We start from the raw sequence: 18,913 nt of genomic DNA, 5'->3' as shown, positions 1-18,913 counted from the left end.
GCTCCATGATGAACTGGAACGATTGAGCAATTCAAACAGCAAAGGCGGATTCAGGAAGCATATTCCAAACTGGCATCAATGCACATACTCTAGTCCAAGCGGAAGAGTACCATATACTCTAATAGTATCTGTTTCTTTTGATAGGTTAAATTGGCTTCTCCTTTTATTTGGACTACTTGGGGCTTTATAACCTTGGAAAGGCCAGTCTACATGAAAGTAGAATCATGTTTTGCCCTCGTGTGGATGGGAAGATAGGCATAGGGGGTGATGTCCTTCCTTTCGTAAGGTTGTTCGATTCCATTGACGGGTAACTTCAATATACTAAGATCCGGCAATCCGGCCAATCCTCTCCTCGATCAAGATATTGCGGATTACGATTGGACACGGTATGAGCATCTCCTTACAAATGGCCGATGTTAGCTAAATGATAGTTTCAAGACTTTCCGTAGACCTGATACGCCGGACGTTTCGTCCTGCGCCTGCACGCGTGGGCAGATTATTGGGCTACAACATTTAGGATAGACTTGTCTACTTGGAATCTATATTAAAGTGCTACAGGAGCAACCTTGCAAGTGGGCGAAGAAGAGTAAAATGGCATAATAGTCTCGATTCAAAGCAATAACATAGCTAGACGTCTGAGAGAAAGACCGGCTAGGAGGAATCGAGCCCAGGGGGCAAAGGTAAACTCTTGAGGCTGCCCGGTAACTTGATACCGGACTCATCGGGGATGAAAGCCGATGGCTGGCAATTGCTTTTTCAATCTTGTACCCAGTGGGAAGGAATACCGGAAGGCCAATGCCAGCCAAGCAAAGCCTGCTGACAACGCATGATAAAGGATACCACGGTGACGATGAGGATGTCTTCAAGGCTAAAGGGAACGCGCCTTCAGATTGAGGGACGCTTGACCTGGACTGGTAGTTCGAAAGAACTCAAGCGCCCCGAAAGTAGCGGATCGACCTTAGCCTCACAGATCTGATGTCCCGATCGGCGTGTGAAAAGACGGACGGGTAAGACGCCGGTGGAAGAAACTCTGACATTCCGTGAGACTGCTTCACCCATGTGATAAGAGAGGGCAAGTCTGTTGGAGAAGGCCCTAGCATACAATGTAAGTGTTGAGTGTCACTCAATCGTAGTTTCCGCCGACCTGGCTAGCGAACGCGGTGGAAACACTGCGCGCGTCATCATCGTCGTGAATGTTGTGGCCAGGAGGGCCGCGGGGAGTGACACGAAGACTAGCAGAGCTGCCCCCGAAGATGCTACCGTTGTCGGGAACACCAGGACGGTAGGGCTCGCGGCCGCCGGACTCCACGTAGCGCTTCAGGCGGTCGGACTGGCTGAGGCTAGGCTGCTTGTTCATGTCGTGGATGTTCAGGCGGTTGAGAGTATCAGTCAGGCTAACGCCACCTTGGTCGACGCTGCGTCCGTCGGCGATGCTGCCATTAATATCGGACTCGGTAGCAGCAACAGACTCCCCAGCAACGCTGGGAGCGCCCTTGGCACGTCCACCATTGGGTCGACGGCCACCCGAGATAGAGGGCCACTGGTCGGCAAAGTTCTGGAACATCGGGGGGTATCCGGAGGGAAGACCAACTCCACCCAGAGCGGAGGAGTGGACCGAGGACACGTCGTCGGGGATATAGCCAACCACGGAGCCCGAATCGTGATACTCGTCGCGCTGGCCGTTGCGGCCGTTCGTGGCGCCGCTAGTAGCATTAGAAGCTTGGTTGAACGACATCTGGAAACGCTGGGGACCCCGATAGGCCTGCTTGGGCCGACTGAATTGGATCAGAGACTCCTGCAGGTTAGACAGAGGCCCCTCCACGAGACAGTGAGCCTCCTTGAAGTGCTGCAAGAGGCAGTTCCACAGGGGATGCTTGGAAAGGACCTTCGGGTTACCAAGGATAACCAGACCATACCGAGCTCGAGTAAGGGCTACGTTGAGACGACGGGGATCGCTCAAGAAACCGATACCCTGGTGGTCGTTGGAACGCACGCAAGAGAGAATAATGTAGTCCTTCTCTCGGCCCTGGAACGCATCCACAGATGCCACTTCAATTTCCTTGTAGTGCTCCTTCTTGAACGTGCCATTGGCCTGCATGGAACTGACAATGTAGCTGCGCTGTCCCTCGTATGGAGTGATGATACCAATGTCCCTGGGTTGGACGCCAGCCTTAAAGAAGCGGGTAACAATTTTCTCGACATTGGTGGCTTCGGTACGGTTGAGGTACGAAGTACCAGATGCGGAGATTTCCTCGTTGCCCAGGTTAGACCAGAACATCATAGGCATGTCAATAACAGGCCAGGGGAAGTCCACATCACGGCGGAGGCGGTCTTGAATCGTGATACCGTTCTGAAGGGAGCCTTCGTAGAACATGTTCGATGGGAATTCCGACAGGCACGGGTGCATACGATACTGGACGTTCAGACGAATTGGTGCGCATCCCAGGATAACGAGACGTTCAAAGAGGGACTGGTTTAGACCCGCCTTGGCTGCCTTTTTGTTCATGATGACAGGGCCAAGCTGCTGGTGGTCACCAACCAGCACGACCTGTTTGCAGCCCAGAACAAGGGGAATCATACACTCGGGCTCCGCAGACTGGGTCGACTCATCAATCAGGACCGTGCGGAACTTTAACTTAGCAAGGCGAGGATCACCTGCACCAACACAAGTGCAGCAGATAACGTCAGCGTTGTTCAGGATCTCACGCTCGGCGGACCGAGTCAGCTGCTTCAGACGCTTTTCATCCTGACTGGAAAGTTCGCCCAGTTCACCCTTCAGTTGGTTCAGCTTCACCAGTTCGATGTTGCTATCGTTCATGCGCACTTGCTCATGCAAAGAAAGGAAGCCGACGGGGGACTCGACATCCTCACGAGACTTGGCAGTCACTCGCACTGTCTTGAGACCAGTACGGTGGATACGCTCACAAAGCTGGTCAACCGCAACGTTGGATGGAGCACAAACCAAGACCTGGCCGCCATTGAGCTTCGCAAGATGGTATATGATAGTGGCCGAGGTCACAGTCTTACCAGTACCAGGAGGACCCTGGATCAAGCTCAATGGGCGCTGCAGAACGCTCTTTACAGCATTGATTTGACTGCTGTTCAGATCTGGCAGACCAGGAACACTGTATTTCTTGGGGATCTGGGTCTTCATAGGGGCCGCAGCGACCTCGTGGCCGAGAAGGCGGTGGAAAATGTAGCCAGAAACGCTCATCTCATCCACGGCGAAGGTCTTCATAGCAAATTGCATGCGGTCAAAAGAAGTAGATTTCCAGACGTAGTCCGCGGTGAAGTTGTGAGTGCATTCAGTAGGCACTGACTTATGGTCGCCCTTGGAGCGCAGCTCAATTGTGACTTCGTCAGACTGGTTGTTGGGGATCTTGATAACATAGCCAACTCCTTCCCATTTGGAACGCAGTTCACCGTTGTACTTCAAGCGCATCTCATCGCCAACAGCAAGCTTCACATCTCCGAGTTCAAGCTTGGGAAGGACGAAACTTGCAAGGTGCTTGTTATTAAGTCCGAGGTCCCAGCGCACAATCAGACCATCCTGCGACTGCGACTCCTTCAACTTGCGGTCGTAATCAGCCTCGATCTTAACGAGAGGTCCGAAAATATTCTGGTATTGGAAAGCATCGTCGTAGCGTAGCAGGACTGGGGCAGGCTCGTCATCCACCGCCGTAGCTTTCTCCAGATCTTCCAGAGTTGCCTGGGAATTCTCCTTCCACATTTCCTCCAGTTTGGCGATCAGTTGAGGACTAAGGTGGCGAGCACGGAGCTGTTCTTGGTCAGTGGGCGCACCCACAAGCCATGGCAGGAAAGAGCGGTCCTCGATCAGCGGCTGCCAGCGCGAGGTATCCCAGTTCATATCCTTTGAAGACGGCATAGCGGCACATGGCTGTCGGCAGAGAAGAACAACCACTGTATCCGACTTTGCGGGAATGAAACCAAGCAGGAAGACGTTCTTCGTGCCGCAGTTGTAACATTCGAGAATTGTATCACCGAGAGACGAGGCTGGGTGCAACTGGACCTCCTTATGACGCGCGCGGACCAGATGATTGACGATATGGGAAGAGGATGTGTTGCCACGGGCGCTGCAGAACCACTTGTTACACGAAAGACATTTGACGACGCTGCTGGGGTTGTGGATGCCACAGTACCTGAAAAGTCTCTCAGTTAGTAGAGCTAATAGAAGGCCCTGAAGTGAATACTTACGCGCACGCGTGAACGGGAAGCTCCTTCTCCTCTTCCGAATGTCCTTGACCCTTCTGGTGTCCGTTTGCCGGACCACCGACCGTGCTCTCCAAATCGTCATCCTCCATGAATTCAGATCCGTCGTCTTCGTCATCATGTCGTCGGGGCCGTGCTCGGCCAAGGGCGCTCGCAGTGTGGTCATCCAGCTCTGCCATCACCGAGGAATCGTTTACCAGACGCGGAGGATAGTTGTCCATGATGAAGCGGGTTTGTAAAGTTGCCGACGGTGTAGATGTGGACGGTGGTTGAATTAGAAGCGAAGTCCCGTTGAGCCAAACATGCGGGTGAGACTGAAAACAGATTCAGGTCGTAATAAAAGAGCGTAGAGGACAATGCAGTCCTCCTGTGCGGTTCTTCAATCGCCCGAAGTGTGCCTGAGGGGCAAAGGAACGGGGATCTGCAGAGATGAGGCAGGTTAGCAAAGTCAGGAAAAAGGGATCAAGAGCCACTCACCAATCCAACTCTTTGTCACAAAGACCGACAAAAGGAAGTGGAAAAAGTTGGGGAGGACGAAAAAGTGTCTCCGCATCTGCGATCTCTATCGGTGGGATCCCACTACGGCGGTGCTAGCGGACCAAGTACGCAGCTCCGGAGATTAGAAAAAAAAAGTTGCCCGCCATCAACCTGAAGATCATTTCTAGCATACACCTCCCCCACAAGATGTTGGTAGGTTACCCTCATTTCCCCCTAATTTTTCAAGCTGTATTAACTCTCAATAGCGCCGTCAAAATCGTGAGCGCCGCGACTACCTCTATCGGAGAGCGCTGCTCCTCCGCGATGCCTCTATCGCAGAAAAGAGAGCCCAGCTGAAGGCCGCCCTGGCCTCTGGCAAACCTCTGGACCCTTCAATCGCAAATGACAAGTCCCTCCGTGAGGACTTCAAGTACGATGAGTCAAAGGACAAGGATAACGAGATGGATATCGACGATGAATATGCTTTGACTTCAGGCGTCATCGACCCTCGCCCGCTAGTCACCACTTCCCGTTCACCCTCTGCTCGCCTCGGCGCTTTCGCCAAAGAAATTCGTCTACTCTTGCCGACCGCTATCCGTCTCAACCGTGGTAACCTCGTTCTGCCTGATCTGGTGTCGAGCGCCAACTCTGCTGCTCTGACAGACATGATTCTGCTTCACGAGCACCGTGGTACACCCACCGCTCTTACCGTCTCGCATCTTCCTCACGGCCCAACGGCGAGCTTCTCCCTACACAATGTAGTTTTGCGCGCGGATATCCCGAATGCTGCCCGGGGCACTGTTTCCGAGAGCTACCCTCACTTGATTTTCGAGGGCTTCACAACCAAGCTGGGTACCCGTGTCGTCCAGGTTTTGAAGCATCTATTCCCTCCCCGCGAACCGGGAAAGGTCGGCAACCGTGTTGTGAGCTTTGTCAACAAGGAAGACAGCATCGAAGTGCGGCATCACGTCTTTGTAAAGACTGGGTATCGAGACGTCGAACTTGCCGAGGTCGGTCCTCGCATGACAATGCGGCTCTTCGAGATTCGGGGAGGTACTCTCGAGAAGGGCTCCAGCGGAGACATTGAATGGGCCCTTTCACAGTACACAAGGACCAGCAAGAAGAAGGATTACCTGTAAACGCTTCCGCGGAATTTTGCATCACGGTGTCGGATATGGGTATGGATATCTATGTTGGCACTTGACTGGCGTATCGGTGTTTCGAGAACGACTAAAAGGCTTTTTATGCCGTTTCATGTTATATTACAATTTTTACTATTTCCTATGCCGGCGTGAATAGTGGCGGGCTTCTCGAAGATCGGCATCTTTAAGTTATTCTACCTACTAGCCAAATATCTTCTTGGAACTTATTTGACATCTTTATTAGAAATGCTTTTCTAAATCCACTTCTAAACGGCTCTTTGGACGTGTTTAATTATCATTCTACTAAATGTATTTTGTTCAGGTGGCCACTATCAAGTTCCAGGATGTCTCGTACTTCAATTTTTTCCCTTCACTGTTCACCTATCTATTGCACCACCACCACCACCACCACCCAGCTTCTTCCCATTCTCTTCTTTCCCACTACCTTTCAATCTCCTCAAAGACCGGCAACTTCCGTCGAACCAGTAAGCCCTTCTACGGCAGAGGTCGGTGGCTGATAAGATTTCATCCAGTTCGAGAAGATACTGGATTTATCCTCATACACATACCAGCCCTCATGGCCGGACAGGCGGTTGCCCTGTTTGTCGACCTTCGGGGCTGGCATCTGTCCATCAGCCCGATCATCCCATTGCTTGCCAGTTTGGGCATGGAAGAACTCTTTGAAAGCCTTGATAGCGGGCGCCTTATCCCGTTTTTGGGGCGCCAAGACATCGACGTAGGATTTGCCGACTTGGCTATACTTGACGTAGGTGGAGTAGGTGGCTGGCGTAGAGTATGACTGGAAAATCTATGACCAGAGGGTATTAGAGTAGCAAGCAAGGAAGATGTGATATTCACTTACTCCAACCCGCAATTTGCTTCGTGGTTTTGGGGGCGCATTTTGACGAACTAGCTCTGCATCCCACGTCTCCCCAGTAACAGGGTCCATGAAAATCTGATCTTTGGCTGCCGCTTTGCCCTTTCTTCTTCCGGGGGTATTCTTCGTGACTTTATTCGCAAAAGGATCCTCTGCATTCAAAAAAGGATCAGTAATACGAAACTGCAAAAGATCCATATTGAGACATACTAATCGGCTTTTTAGTCGTAGCCCCTGCACTTTCTCTCAGAAGGGTAGACCAGAGAAACGCTTTCTCTGGCTTCGGCCGCTTGGAATGGGACAGGAGAGAGTCCTCGAGCCAGTCAAAAGAGACAATTTTGATTTTCCCCGACTTCTTAGCTTTTTCAACTGTAAGTGAAGACATTTAAAGTCAGCCTTAGGATATCGTCAAAAAGCATCAAGATCGTAGGTAGGCATACCTTCTGCACCATTCTGGAGATAAACTTCCTCGGTCACAATCAAATGTGTAATCTGGCTGTTGAAGGATCGGTGGTACTTCCCACCGTTCGCTTTCAGCCAACCGGGAATTTTGGCAGCATTTTCAAATGAACCGAGCACGCGGACATGAACCTTTTCGAAGGGTTTTCCCATATTGTCGAGGTAAGAGCGGTTGCAAAGCGGTTGTGCAGTTGTTGGAAAGTGGCTGGAAAGTGATGAGATGTTGTTGTCAAGAGAAGATAGATGCAGATGCAAAAGATGTAGATGTAGATGGAAGGAGGAGGTGGAGAGAAGACAGAAGACAGGCGTAGAGAGAACGTGTGATAGGTGGGTTTGATAGATATGGGAAAGAAATGACATGCAGTAAGTTCCTTCCACGATGGTGATAAAAGTAGTGGCTACTTAGTGGATTTCCTTCCGAAAGTCGTTCTGCCGCCTGATCGCTCAGCCCTGATCAGACGTGATTTCCCGTAATTGCCTTGTTCTTTTCAGGGATTTCTTTTTATTTTAAGTGATTACAGCCAAAGTCAATAATTCAGGAAGACTCTAACCGGAGTACATGATTAAGATGAATTTGCCGAAGTATATACGCCAAGACCAAGATTTTACGTAAACCTGGGTCAAGATTAGGATATTTACGGGTTCTTAAATCTGAATTTACAACCCGCTAGGTTGGGGTCGGGTGCGGGTTTGGCGCAGTCTACTTACGGATGGGTTGGTGTTGCCGAATAATAAGGGCATATCATTCTATTTAGCCCAAAACCGAATCCGGACTAGCACTGCCAAACTTCTGTCAGTTTTGTACTGAAAGAGCAAAGGCAACCTGGATGCTCTCAGTGCAAGAAATAGAATCTCCGATATTTATATCCTACTTAGATGAATAGAGTTTTTGTCAGTAGCTAACGTTATTGCTGTTGTACAATTGGCTGGGAGTTCGAGGTGGTGACTCCGGTTTCCGAAAACACTGTAGCTCTTGAGGGTCATAGTTCTCATGAAGGTACAGTAGCTTTGACCATTTATGGTTTCAAGCCGGAAATTTTTGTCTCAGAAAGTAAAAGAACGCCTCTCTACCCTACCTGAATCCAAAGGTACAGTAAAGGGTGGTAATGGAAAGTTCTACGACCTGTCAAATGGAGAGGAGGCCCTTAAATATTATTGCAAAGATAATTTGAATGGATCTAGATTTCAAGAATGTAAACTTGGAACAAGGCACAACGATACCTTTGATTCATGTCAGCTACGGAAGTAGAGATTATAATTCAAGACCCGTGTTGCCAAATGTGTGCTCTGTCCTGAACAATACAATCAACCAGTTCGTCCTATTCTCGACTTGTCTGAAAAAACATATAATTATGCAGGATATGAGTAGAAGCATGGAAATGCGACGGAAAAGATCAAGAACAATCTCTTTCAACCCAGAGCGTTGTATGCGCAATAGTCATAATTGTTAACACGATTCCCTGCCCACGCCGGGAAAGGAACTGAATTTCCAGAGCCACCGAAAACTGCAAATGTGGCCAAAAACACCATCACTTGTGTGCCACCGTCTAGTGCAGCGGAGATAAGGTAATTCCACTTCACAAACCATTGCGGTCGGTAACGTCGCAGATAAAATTGACCAAAAGCCCCCAGAATGTAGTAGCTGGTGAGAGAAGCATTCAGGCCAACAAAGAGTTCTCCCAGATACCATAAAATAATGGCTGTATTGATGTATGACCAAAATCGCTGGTGCGGAAAGTAACGGTGCATGATATAGAAGGGCAATGGAGCAAGGAAACCGACCAAGTAAGCTACTGTGACCCATTGATAGCGAGCGCCAATGGAAAACATCTTGGGAGCAATAGACCAAGCAATGGCGAGAGTGTTGAACTGCTGGATCTGGGCACCGGACCAAATGTTCGTTCCTTCGGCGGACTTGAGGATAGTCGCTTGATTTTCGACGATACTGAAGACAACTTAGGCTAGATGACAATCTCACAAGGGTTGTGACTTACGTTATCATCATGACATAGTTGAGAAGGGCGCCCATGATGCAACCGACAACTTGAGTGACAAACGTAGCTTTCGGTGACAGTTTGTTCTGTTGAGCCAGTTTCAGATCACGGAGAAGCAGGAATCCTTGTCCAAGACCGTTGTAGGTGTATGTGGTGAAGTACATGTTGGCTGAAATTTTGTCAGTTGAAAAATATCAAAAGTTTTCAAACTAGCGGAGTGTATACCCAAGGGACGTCCGGGCATCATGTAACCAGCAAACATTTGGAAAATCGGCTGCAAGTTGTATCCAAAGCCCGTAATTGCATACTGTGCCCCAAAGAAGATCATAAAGGTGGCAAGAAAGAGGGTCGCTATAATAAAGCCCCACCAGGGAAGGGTGGACTTCATAACGTATAAGCATGTAAGACCAGTGATCCAGCTGACGAGGAAAACACAGAAATACCAACTGCTTGGGACTTCATCGTAGTCAAGCATTAACTTATAATGAGGGTCAATAGAAGGGTCCTCACGAAGCCGTTCCTTCTCTTGCTCACTTCGAACACCGGTGTGCCGCCAGAACTTATAAAGGGAAGGATCCAAAAGCTTCTTTAAGTTGCTCAGTGTCATCCAAGCCCATCCAAGACTAACTTCTGCGTAATTCCAGAGCAACATGTGAACAATCGTGGCTGTGAGCCCAACGTTGGATGTGATGAGATAGTTCACGTATGTCGCGGTAAGATAAGGTGTTCCAGCCTGCTCTAACAGAGTGCTGTTGACAGTGAAGTCTGGGTTCAAGATTGCAATCTCATTGTATGGGACATAATTGGTCGTGTTTGAGCTCTGGTCATAGAGAAGCTGAGACATGAAAGGGAAATCCATGGCTCTCCAAACGTTTCCGTAGTAAAGCGCCATGGAGAGGATAATACCTCCCATATAACCGATGAAACTGTTGGTCAAAGTTTGAAGCGGCATCCAAAGTGGTGATCCGAACCCGGCGATGTAATTCCAGTCAAAGCAGACTGACAGAAATCCCATGCCCTCATTACCCTGAGAGCCTCCGAACAGGTTTGTGAAGACGAGATTGTTACGGTCGATCAAGCAGAAAACTGAAACCGCAGACAAAAGTGGGAAGATGTACTGGTCATTATTAGAAGCCGTAATATGGATCGATGTGGTGCAAACGTACCTCGGGGAACCACTCCCAGCAAAAGATTGCCGCAAATACGAGCCAAAATATTTTGAACCTCTGCTTGGTCTCCGCTTTAGGCTTGTGCAAGGTCTCCATGACAGTCGTGATGGGTAGATTGATGGGATACAGCATTGAGGTGGGGTACACCAAAACAGTTCGCATCATGCCTGCAATGCCATACCCAATGAGTTGTGAAGAAAGAGTAATGAAGATTCCCGCAACCTGATTAGGATATCCCCCGTACCAGAGCTTTTGTACAGATAGAGCTTCTGTTGACAAGGCCGAGACGGATGCCGCCGATGCCATGAGGACTGCCGCAGTGTGCTCCTTTCGGTTCCACGGAAAAGGGTTGAGGAAACGGCCAATGGCCCCTTTTCGTGGGATGAATGTAGACATAGCCGTACCCATAGTTTGAGCAAGAACAGTCAAGAACATGACCGAGACGTAAACAACCTGGGGCTTGAAGTACATGATTTCTTGCAGGACCGCTCCGAATGCGGACAATCCAATACCTGATTTTGGGTAAGCGGACATGCTAGATTAAAACAAAAAAAGGACTCCGCATTTAAAGGCTCACCGATGAAGAACATGCGAAAGGTCCATGGATTGAGTGTTGGGTCATCGTCAACATGAATTACATGAGTGATGATCTCCTCCGCGGTTGCAAGAGGGCCTTGTTTCTCTTTGGAAAGAGCTTCGGCGTCATCATAATTCGTCAGAGGCACTTCATGAATAGAAGCTTCCTTGACGCACTTATCCATCTCTCCGCCCTTATCCACAAGTTTCTCGTGGTTAATATCCGCAGAGGGTTTGCGCTCAACCAGGCTATCTGCTTTGGTTGGCGTCGCCGCCATGTTGAGGAATTGACAAATGTTTTGGTTTCTAAGGAGTGAGAAATGAGAGATGTTCAAGCCGGGGTCAAGAAAAATTGTCGGGTAGTGTCTTCTGATATATCTTTGACCAAGCAATGCAAAGCCTGGCATTACAATTCTAGCGCTTGGTCTCCCATGTGTCGGTTAGTCTAAGAACCCCGCTCGCGGCACGATAAGAGACTCATCAAACCCTCGCTATAGAACTCCACTTGTCCTAAAAGAGAAGATTGCGACCGGATCACCGGTTTAACGCCGATAAATATCCCTTAGTATCTCGTTTAGCTCATCAGCTATTAGTGTGGCGTCTTATTTATCCGTGGTCTTGGATACGAGAACAACGAGTCGCTTAAAATACTATACTTTATATAGTTTCAATACTAGCCTATCTGATACAACCCCTCACGGCGAAGAAGCGGGATCCGTCGGAAAAAGGGGGAATTTGTAGGCTAGGCTTAGACCTCGTGACACCCCACAGCATCAAGGCGTAGAAGACGTTACCCCTTCCGAGAGCATAGCTGGAGCAGAGTTCCACCTGTGGGTCGCGCCAGATACACCCCTCGCCCCCTTAGCCCCCTTGTTTATGCTTTGACCAAGGAGCATTACACTAAGAATATAAAGAGCTTAAACCGGTTAAAAGCTAATCAATTCGGTGGACCCGGGTCCGGCGGAGTCCGCGATTTGATCCGGACTCGATGAAAGTGGCTGCATTATCTATTTATTGAGATAGAGCCTATTGGCTTATTTTCTCAATTGCCCCCGTAGAAAGGGCGAGAGGGAAAGCGATTGTTTCAATTTTTATCAAATCGTCGGGCAGAGTGGCTCCACCTCCTAATAGTGGCTTCCCGAGGCCACATCTTAATAAATTTAATTCATTAATAGATGCTAAACAGAAGTTACAGAAGCCCGAATCACTCTCGAGTGAGGATGTGTCGAAGGCGCAATTTCCATGAAGCTTTTTTCTCGTCAAACCAAGCTTTCTGCATCATTGTGGGCAGCGCCACCAAGCGTGCAGGGGTCCTGGTCTGACACAATTGGGTGAATTGGTACTGTAGCGGGGTCGACCGGTGAGTCGTGCGCGTCGTGCACGGTGTTGACGCATGAGATTATCTCAAGCTAGCAGGGCCGACGCTTGGCAAGATCAAACCGTAGATGGAGGTGGCTGTCGTGCTAAAGCATTCTCATTTGAAATACCCTCTGAATGTGCCGATACGTGGCGATTACAACATTTTGTGTTGCCGATTTGACCAATTTGTTAGGTAATTGATAACGTAACGTAATTCACAAGCGAGCCGCCCACCCAAGCGAGCCCGCCCACCTCAAAACACCATATTAAATGCTATTTCTAAGAGCCTTATATCTCAACAATCGCGGCTCTTATAGATAGCAAACTCTCAGGCCATGTTCTATACAGTAAACAAAGTAATTGAATGGAGTCTAGGAAATTTTGGTAGCGGATTATATATGTTTCTGGTTTATTTAGCTAAATTACAATGTAATTTTGGTATTATGAGTATACGACATTTTGATTGGCTTGAAATTAATATTTACTGTAAACAATGCTTATCAATACCAGTATACTTATGTTAAAATAAATTAGAGCGATGGTTGTTGAGATATAAGGTTATAAAGAACAGCATTTAATATGGTGTTTTGGGGTGGGCGACTCGCTCGTGAAATACGTTAACCGAAAAGTAAGCTGCGGATGTAAGCAGAGCTGCGCACCCTGAAACACCATAATAAATGCAGCTATATAGACCGGATAATGTCTGGCGGGTGGGACTTTCCTATCTCGGCTGCCGCTGCTTTTATGAGGGCGCTCAGGCTCAGGCTCAGTGAGTAGATGTCAGCACGCTCAGGCTCAGTGATCAGATCAGGAGAGTCACGTGATGAATGACTAAATGCTTAGTGATCGCTCAGTGACCAATCAGTGCGTGCTCACCCCCTGATGCTTTTACGTCCAATCAGCGTTTGTTTCTTAGCGTCCTTCTGGATATTCCCAAATTGGTATTGCCCACAGGGTCATTTAATCTGTGAACACTAGCGCCCCTATGCTTATAAGCTGAGTGTCTCCGTTTAACCGAAGGACTACATTCCTACCTATAGCATCAATATGGAAATAGGTCAGCTCTTTTAGGATAGTGCGGTCACAACGCGGTTATTACTCTATCATGTATCGCGTGGAGTTTGTAATCTCTTAGATATAAAAGGACATTCTGATCCCCCTTCAGCAATCTGTGAAATGTTATATAGACCTGGCACTCACCCGTCCCGCGGGTGAGTGCCAGGTCTACTCCTACATCGCTGCCTAGTGTCCATAAGAGAACTCCCCTAAAAAGAAGCAAAGAAGGTGATATAGATGAGGAACCTATATATATACAGGCGCCCAATTTCAATAACCTTATGGGCCTGGCTAACCAATCAGCAGCCATCGGGGCAGAGAGATGCCAACCGATATTGGCGCCTTAGGATGAGGGCTCCAATTTCCAACAGAATTACCTAACATATATATAGCTGGACGCGGAATAATCCTGGCTCGTGTAATTTTCTCCTGTAGGTATTGCGCATTCACATCAATAATACTAAGTTACTGAAAAGCTCTAGGTCCATTCATCAAAGCAAAGGGTACTGTTGTGAACTTGTGATCTCAGTGTGGGACGGGCCGCTCTGGCGCTACGCCCCAATGGTTGTCAAATTCGACTAACTTAGGGTTCCGGCTCGTATTCCTATTGGTACCGTATTGGGAAACAAAGAAGCTCATGCACTTATATTGCTGTTGAGCAGCTGCAGAACTATTTCTTGTCCATTTGTACGGTATGGTGTTGTAGTTCGATAGCTTCAATCTATTTCCTTTAGGGTCTTCACACAGTGGACTTATGATGAGCATTTATTGTGTAAGCAGAGTCAGAGATCGGGCTGAGAGGAAGAGGGATAGGACACGCTCAGGTTGCCCAATCAGATGAAAGAAGCAACCCAAACATCCATGGCCTTAACTCCTTTCCGACCCCCTTGTATACACTCCAAGCTCGCCTCACACGCATCCCGTGACGCAAGTATCACCGCCCGTTCCCTCTCATCACTCACTTGCTCCTCTACTTCCTGTTCAAAAGAGGAAGAAAGACAAGCAGAGACTTCCCACTGTCCGTCCAACAACCCCTCCCCACCCGGCACGTGGGCCTCACTCTCTAGCTGCCACCCAGCAGCCAGGGCCAGCTCGGTAAGCCGCTTTGACCCCATCACTGTGCGGATGTTTGAGTCGCTGTTGGGTTTACGGCACTCCAGCGCTACATGGGTGAGCGCAGCTAATACGTGAGGCTGGGCAGAGGGGTGCGTCGCTACTAGCGACCACTCAGCAAGGAGGAGACGCTTGCTGTGCTGCTTAAGGGCACGGAAGGTGGAAAGGATGAGCTCAGGGGAGGCAAAGTACCATAGGCAGTGGGCGAGCACTGTTGCGTCGAATGCCTTACTTTCGCTGGAAGAGGGGGATGGGAGGGAGGAGAGGTAGTCTAAGGGGGGTTGTTGGACCCAAGTAATCCGGCTACCCAGCGGGCCTTGCGAGATATGACTCTGTGCTTGGCCGAGAGTATACGGGGCACCTACAGGAGCTATTAGTCGGCTGCTTGTCGCTCACACCAAAGAAAAACAAGAGGACTCACCATAATCTAATTCCGCCGGATCAACCGCCACCACCCTCCCCTGCTCACCCACAGCAGAGGCAAGGACTGTCGTGCAGTCCCCCTGCCCGCATCCTAGTTCCAGTACTTTAGAGTCAACAGGAATATTCCAGTGCTGTAGGAGCACTAGGCGGTGAACGGTTTGGGAGTGCTGGATACTGAAGTAGGTGGGGTCGTGTAGGGAGACACGGGCGATAACGGCGGCGTCGAGTTGAGTGGACATGTTATGCTCGATGGGTGTTGTGCTGGGCACAAGACGGCTGAGTGGGTTTTGTGTAGCTAGGTGATGGTAATTGAAACTACAGTCTTACTAGTAACTGCTGCAGAGCTCAGACTTGGAGGGTCGCCTGGCAGTAAAAGGACTTGGAAAGAGATGAGAAAAGAGGAGGAGGAAGGCTATATAGGTGGATGTAGGTGGCTGCACCCACGCATAGAGGTCACTGCATCTATCACGTGATTTTATGTTTACTTTGCCCAACTTTTCTGGAAGAACGTAAATCCTTCGTAATTTTAGAATTACTATTACGGAATGCCTATAACGTATTTCACAAGCGAGCGGCCCACCTCAAAACACTATAGTAAATGCGATATTTAAGAACACAATATTTCAACAACCACAAGCTTATTCTATTTAGTTTTCAGTAATTCACTAATTTAGAGCACAAATAGCCTAATTTAGGGGTCTAGGATATTTTAATAATTATATCACTACGTTTACCATAAATACAATGTATTTAAGCTCCCTAAGCTTGAAATATATGTTTTCAATCCACCACATCTTGAAAACTTTCGAGACCTTCAAAATACTCTAGACTCAATATAAAGAATATATTTATACAGAAAGACTTTACGAGAAGCTATGGTTGTGGAGATATCAAGTTGTAATTTATCGCATTTACTATGGTGTTTTGAGGTGGGCCGCTCGCTTGTGAAATACGTTATAGGCATTCCGTAATAGTAATTCTAAAATTAATATTATACTAAATCACGCGGAGGAGCTGATCGCGACCCAAGATTAGTCATAATTCTCTTGGGTCGTGCTCAACTTTTTTTGGGTCGCGCTCAGCTGGAACCCGTGGTCAGGCTCAGTGAGCAAATCAGGTTGCTCGGATCGGGCTCAGTGAGCAGGTCACCCTGATTATGTAATGATCACTGAGCAGCTCCGGTCGCTCAAGGGCGGGCTCAATTCTACTCAGTGAGCAAAAGCGGCGAGGGGGCAAGCACTAGAACGGAAGGAGAGCGCCAAGCGTTGCCAGACATTATCCAGTATATATGCGATATTTCATAGCTTCATATCTCAACAACAATAGATTGTTATAAAGTTTTCTTATAGTGGTATGTTCGTTATAGCGTATCTAACCTATTTATAGGACCTAGGATAGTGATGATAAGAGGCAATAGAAGGAAGGCTGAAAGGATGTACATAAGATGTCGTATTGCTATGAACATTGAATACCTACGTGTCTGAAAAGTAAAGGGGTGAGAAGAGAAGTCACACCATAGACCTAAAATATCTCATGAATTATGAACCGAAATCTGTTGACAGATCATGCGCGAATGCTCTTGGCAGCCTTTACGAACGCTCGAATCTTGTCCAGATCCTGAGAGCCGTTGGTTTCCACACCGGAACTGACATCCAAGCCCACCACCTTCGAACCCGATTCGCCAAGTTTCTTGACGATGTCCACAACATTATCCGAGTGCAATCCGCCGGCCAAAATCACTTGCAAACCCTCGTCGCTGTTGAGAACCCGTTGAACACCAGCCATCTCCAAGAGCTCGCCAGAACCACCGGCACCAGAATCCAACAAAGGAAGACTGTGGTATGCCCTGCGCGCAATACCAATGTCTCCAGGTGCGAATTTATGAATGACGGGCACAGGGATCAAGCTAGCCCATTCCACAGGCTCAGAACCGTGGAGCTGCACAACGTCGAGTCCAAGCTTTTGCTGCTGGTCAAGGATATAGGAAAGAGGCTGGTCCATGAAAACACCCACAAGCAATGCGCGAGACGGGTGCCGCAAGACGCTGGCGGAATAATCAAACCATTCCGAAGAAGTGGCGTTTGATATTTGCTGCGATGCAGCGGTCTGTTGAGTCCCGGGACGGGGTGTTGACTGGATAGTCCGAGAGATACGGAGAGCCACATCATCTGAGACCGTTCTTGACCGCCCAGGGACCTGGATGATACCAATTAAGTCAGCACCGGCTTCGATGGCGGCCTTGGCAGCCTCTTCAGATCGAGTACCGCAAATCTTGACCAACGGAGGGTTTGTTGACTTCGATGCAGCCTTTGACCCACCCAAAAGATGTGCCACAAAGGCAGAGGTATCTGGGGCCCGCATCAAGGCCTCTCCCACAAGGATAGCCCTCACACCGTCCCTCTTGTAAGCTTCCACATCCTTAGGGCCTGTAATACCACTGAGAGCACACACGATGGTGGTCTCAGGGACTTGGTCCATAAGACGGCTTGTAGTTCCAAGATCGACCTCAAAGCTCGTCAGGTCGCGATTGTTAACACCGATCACTTGGGATCCCAGTTCAACTGCGATCTTCATCTCCTCGGGTGTGTTGACCTCAACGAGGGGCTCCATTCCAAGGCTCTGAGAGTACCGGTACAACCGCGTAAGAAGCTCCACACTAAGCATCTTGACAATCAGGAGAACGGTATCGGCACCAGCCAATCGTGCCTCAAGAATTTGATATTCATCAAACACAAACTCCTTCCGCAAGAGAGCCGGACGGTTGGTCATACCTTCCAGGCTCTGACGCACTGCTCGGAGATCGTCAATCGTCCCCTTGAACCACTCGGGCTCCGTGAGAACAGAGATAACACTGGCGCCGGCCTTGGCGTACTCGCGGGCTTGAGCAGGAGCACATACATCTGCCGAAATAATACCCTTGGAAGGAGATGCTCGCTTGATTTCTGCCATCAATGAAAGAGGATAATCCGACTGTCTCAATCGGGCAGGGAAGGACAATTGGGGCGGTGCGATGTTGAGGTCATAGGCAGCCTGCAGCGCCTCTGGTCGCAGTGCAGGGATCTGCTTCTGCTCAGCGACGGCATTCCTACGGTGGGCGTAGATCCTCTCCAAAATGGACACCTTCTTGTCAGCTGGAGCGGGAGTCTTGGTAGCTCGTGTCGCACTCTGCTTGTTCCCATCCCAAGTACCCGAGGTGAGAGTGAGGAAGTTCCTGAACATCTTCCGCCCGTACTCCGTCAGAATACTCTCAGGGTGGAACTGCACACCCTCGACAGTAAGCTGTTTGTGTCGGACTCCCATAATAATGTTGCCGCTACCGTTCTCGAGCTCGGCCCACGAGGACACTTCCATTGACTCCGGGATGGTCGAGTGGGTTCCCGCAAGAGAGTGGTATCGAGTGACAGAAAGGACGGTGGGTAATCCCTCGTAGACGCCCTTGGAGTCATGCTTCAAAACCGAGGTCTTGCCATGGAGAATCTCGCCCGTCACATCGACCTTGCCGCCAAAGGAGGAGATGATGCATTGTTGACCCATGCACACACCAAAGATCGGGATCTTTCCGCTGAAGTACTGGATCGCAGCGTTGCTAATTCCCGCGTCTGTTTCCGGGTGACCAGGGCCAGGACTGATGACCAGCTGGGTTGGGTTCTTTGCGATCAAGTCGTCCACAGTAACTTCATCGTTGCGGAAGACAGTGACCGTAGCTCCCTCGAGGACCAGGTATTGATAGACATTCCAGGTGAAAGAGTCGTAGTTGTCAATCAGAATAACATTGGACGCGCTGTCCAGCTTCGCAGCTTTGGTGGGATGGTGGGGGGAGTGGTCAACGAAGTCCGCCATGACGGCTGATGTCGCTGGAGGGGCCGGGCTTGGAAAGAGAGGTATTAGGGAGTGATAAGAAACACAATCGCAATTGACCACACCGTTTCCAGTCAAAATGGTCGAGGTCACAGCCAGAAAAGCCCGAAGTGACTCAAACGGACAAAAGAAGTAGGCGACTTTTGTCAGCCTTCACCGCCCAGCACTAGGCCCAGATAG

The 18,913-nt window shown here is 49.2% G+C and overlaps 6 protein-coding genes across 6 annotated transcripts; 1 reads left to right on the top strand and 5 right to left on the bottom strand.

Annotated features, from left to right (window-relative positions):
* Nucleotides 1-1,123: 1,123 nt before the first annotated feature.
* Nucleotides 1,124-4,451, bottom strand: N7498_005449 (putative regulator of nonsense transcripts; the record flags this gene model as incomplete). The annotated part of the gene is made up of 2 exons (XM_058452511.1): nucleotides 1,124-4,160; nucleotides 4,216-4,451. 2 exons carry the CDS (start codon nucleotides 4,449-4,451, stop codon nucleotides 1,124-1,126), a joined length of 3,273 nt encoding a protein of 1,090 aa, XP_058309049.1.
* A 463-nt stretch (nucleotides 4,452-4,914) lies between these two features.
* On the top strand, nucleotides 4,915-5,846 carry N7498_005448 (snoRNA-binding rRNA-processing protein IMP4; the record flags this gene model as incomplete). Its single annotated transcript, XM_058452510.1, has 2 exons — nucleotides 4,915-4,920; nucleotides 4,974-5,846. The coding sequence occupies 2 exons, from the start codon at nucleotides 4,915-4,917 to the stop codon at nucleotides 5,844-5,846; spliced, it is 879 nt and encodes a 292-aa protein (XP_058309048.1).
* A 460-nt stretch (nucleotides 5,847-6,306) lies between these two features.
* Nucleotides 6,307-7,338, bottom strand: N7498_005447 (BRCT domain protein; the record flags this gene model as incomplete). Its single annotated transcript, XM_058452509.1, has 4 exons — nucleotides 6,307-6,657; nucleotides 6,712-6,878; nucleotides 6,937-7,095; nucleotides 7,167-7,338. 4 exons carry the CDS (start codon nucleotides 7,336-7,338, stop codon nucleotides 6,307-6,309), a joined length of 849 nt encoding a protein of 282 aa, XP_058309047.1.
* Nucleotides 7,339-8,595: 1,257 nt separating this feature from the next.
* Nucleotides 8,596-11,202, bottom strand: N7498_005446 (OPT family oligopeptide transporter; the record flags this gene model as incomplete). The annotated part of the gene is made up of 5 exons (XM_058452508.1): nucleotides 8,596-9,130; nucleotides 9,180-9,348; nucleotides 9,405-10,296; nucleotides 10,346-10,860; nucleotides 10,926-11,202. 5 exons carry the CDS (start codon nucleotides 11,200-11,202, stop codon nucleotides 8,596-8,598), a joined length of 2,388 nt encoding a protein of 795 aa, XP_058309046.1.
* Nucleotides 11,203-14,172: 2,970 nt separating this feature from the next.
* N7498_005445 (class I SAM-dependent methyltransferase) lies at nucleotides 14,173-15,114 on the bottom strand (the record flags this gene model as incomplete). The annotated part of the gene is made up of 2 exons (XM_058452507.1): nucleotides 14,173-14,813; nucleotides 14,874-15,114. 2 exons carry the CDS (start codon nucleotides 15,112-15,114, stop codon nucleotides 14,173-14,175), a joined length of 882 nt encoding a protein of 293 aa, XP_058309045.1.
* A 1,324-nt stretch (nucleotides 15,115-16,438) lies between these two features.
* N7498_005444 (bifunctional anthranilate synthase/indole-3-glycerol-phosphate synthase) lies at nucleotides 16,439-18,715 on the bottom strand (the record flags this gene model as incomplete). Its single annotated transcript, XM_058452506.1, has 1 exon — nucleotides 16,439-18,715. The coding sequence occupies one exon, from the start codon at nucleotides 18,713-18,715 to the stop codon at nucleotides 16,439-16,441; it is 2,277 nt and encodes a 758-aa protein (XP_058309044.1).
* Nucleotides 18,716-18,913: the final 198 nt, after the last annotated feature.

This window comes from Penicillium cinerascens (assembly GCF_028974065.1).
Source record: "Penicillium cinerascens strain IBT 15544 chromosome Unknown contig_5_segment0_segment0, whole genome shotgun sequence".
Taxonomy (NCBI): Eukaryota; Fungi; Ascomycota; class Eurotiomycetes; order Eurotiales; family Aspergillaceae; genus Penicillium; species Penicillium cinerascens.
Note: the sequence above shows the minus strand (reverse complement) of the source record. Positions and strands in the feature narration are given on the sequence as shown.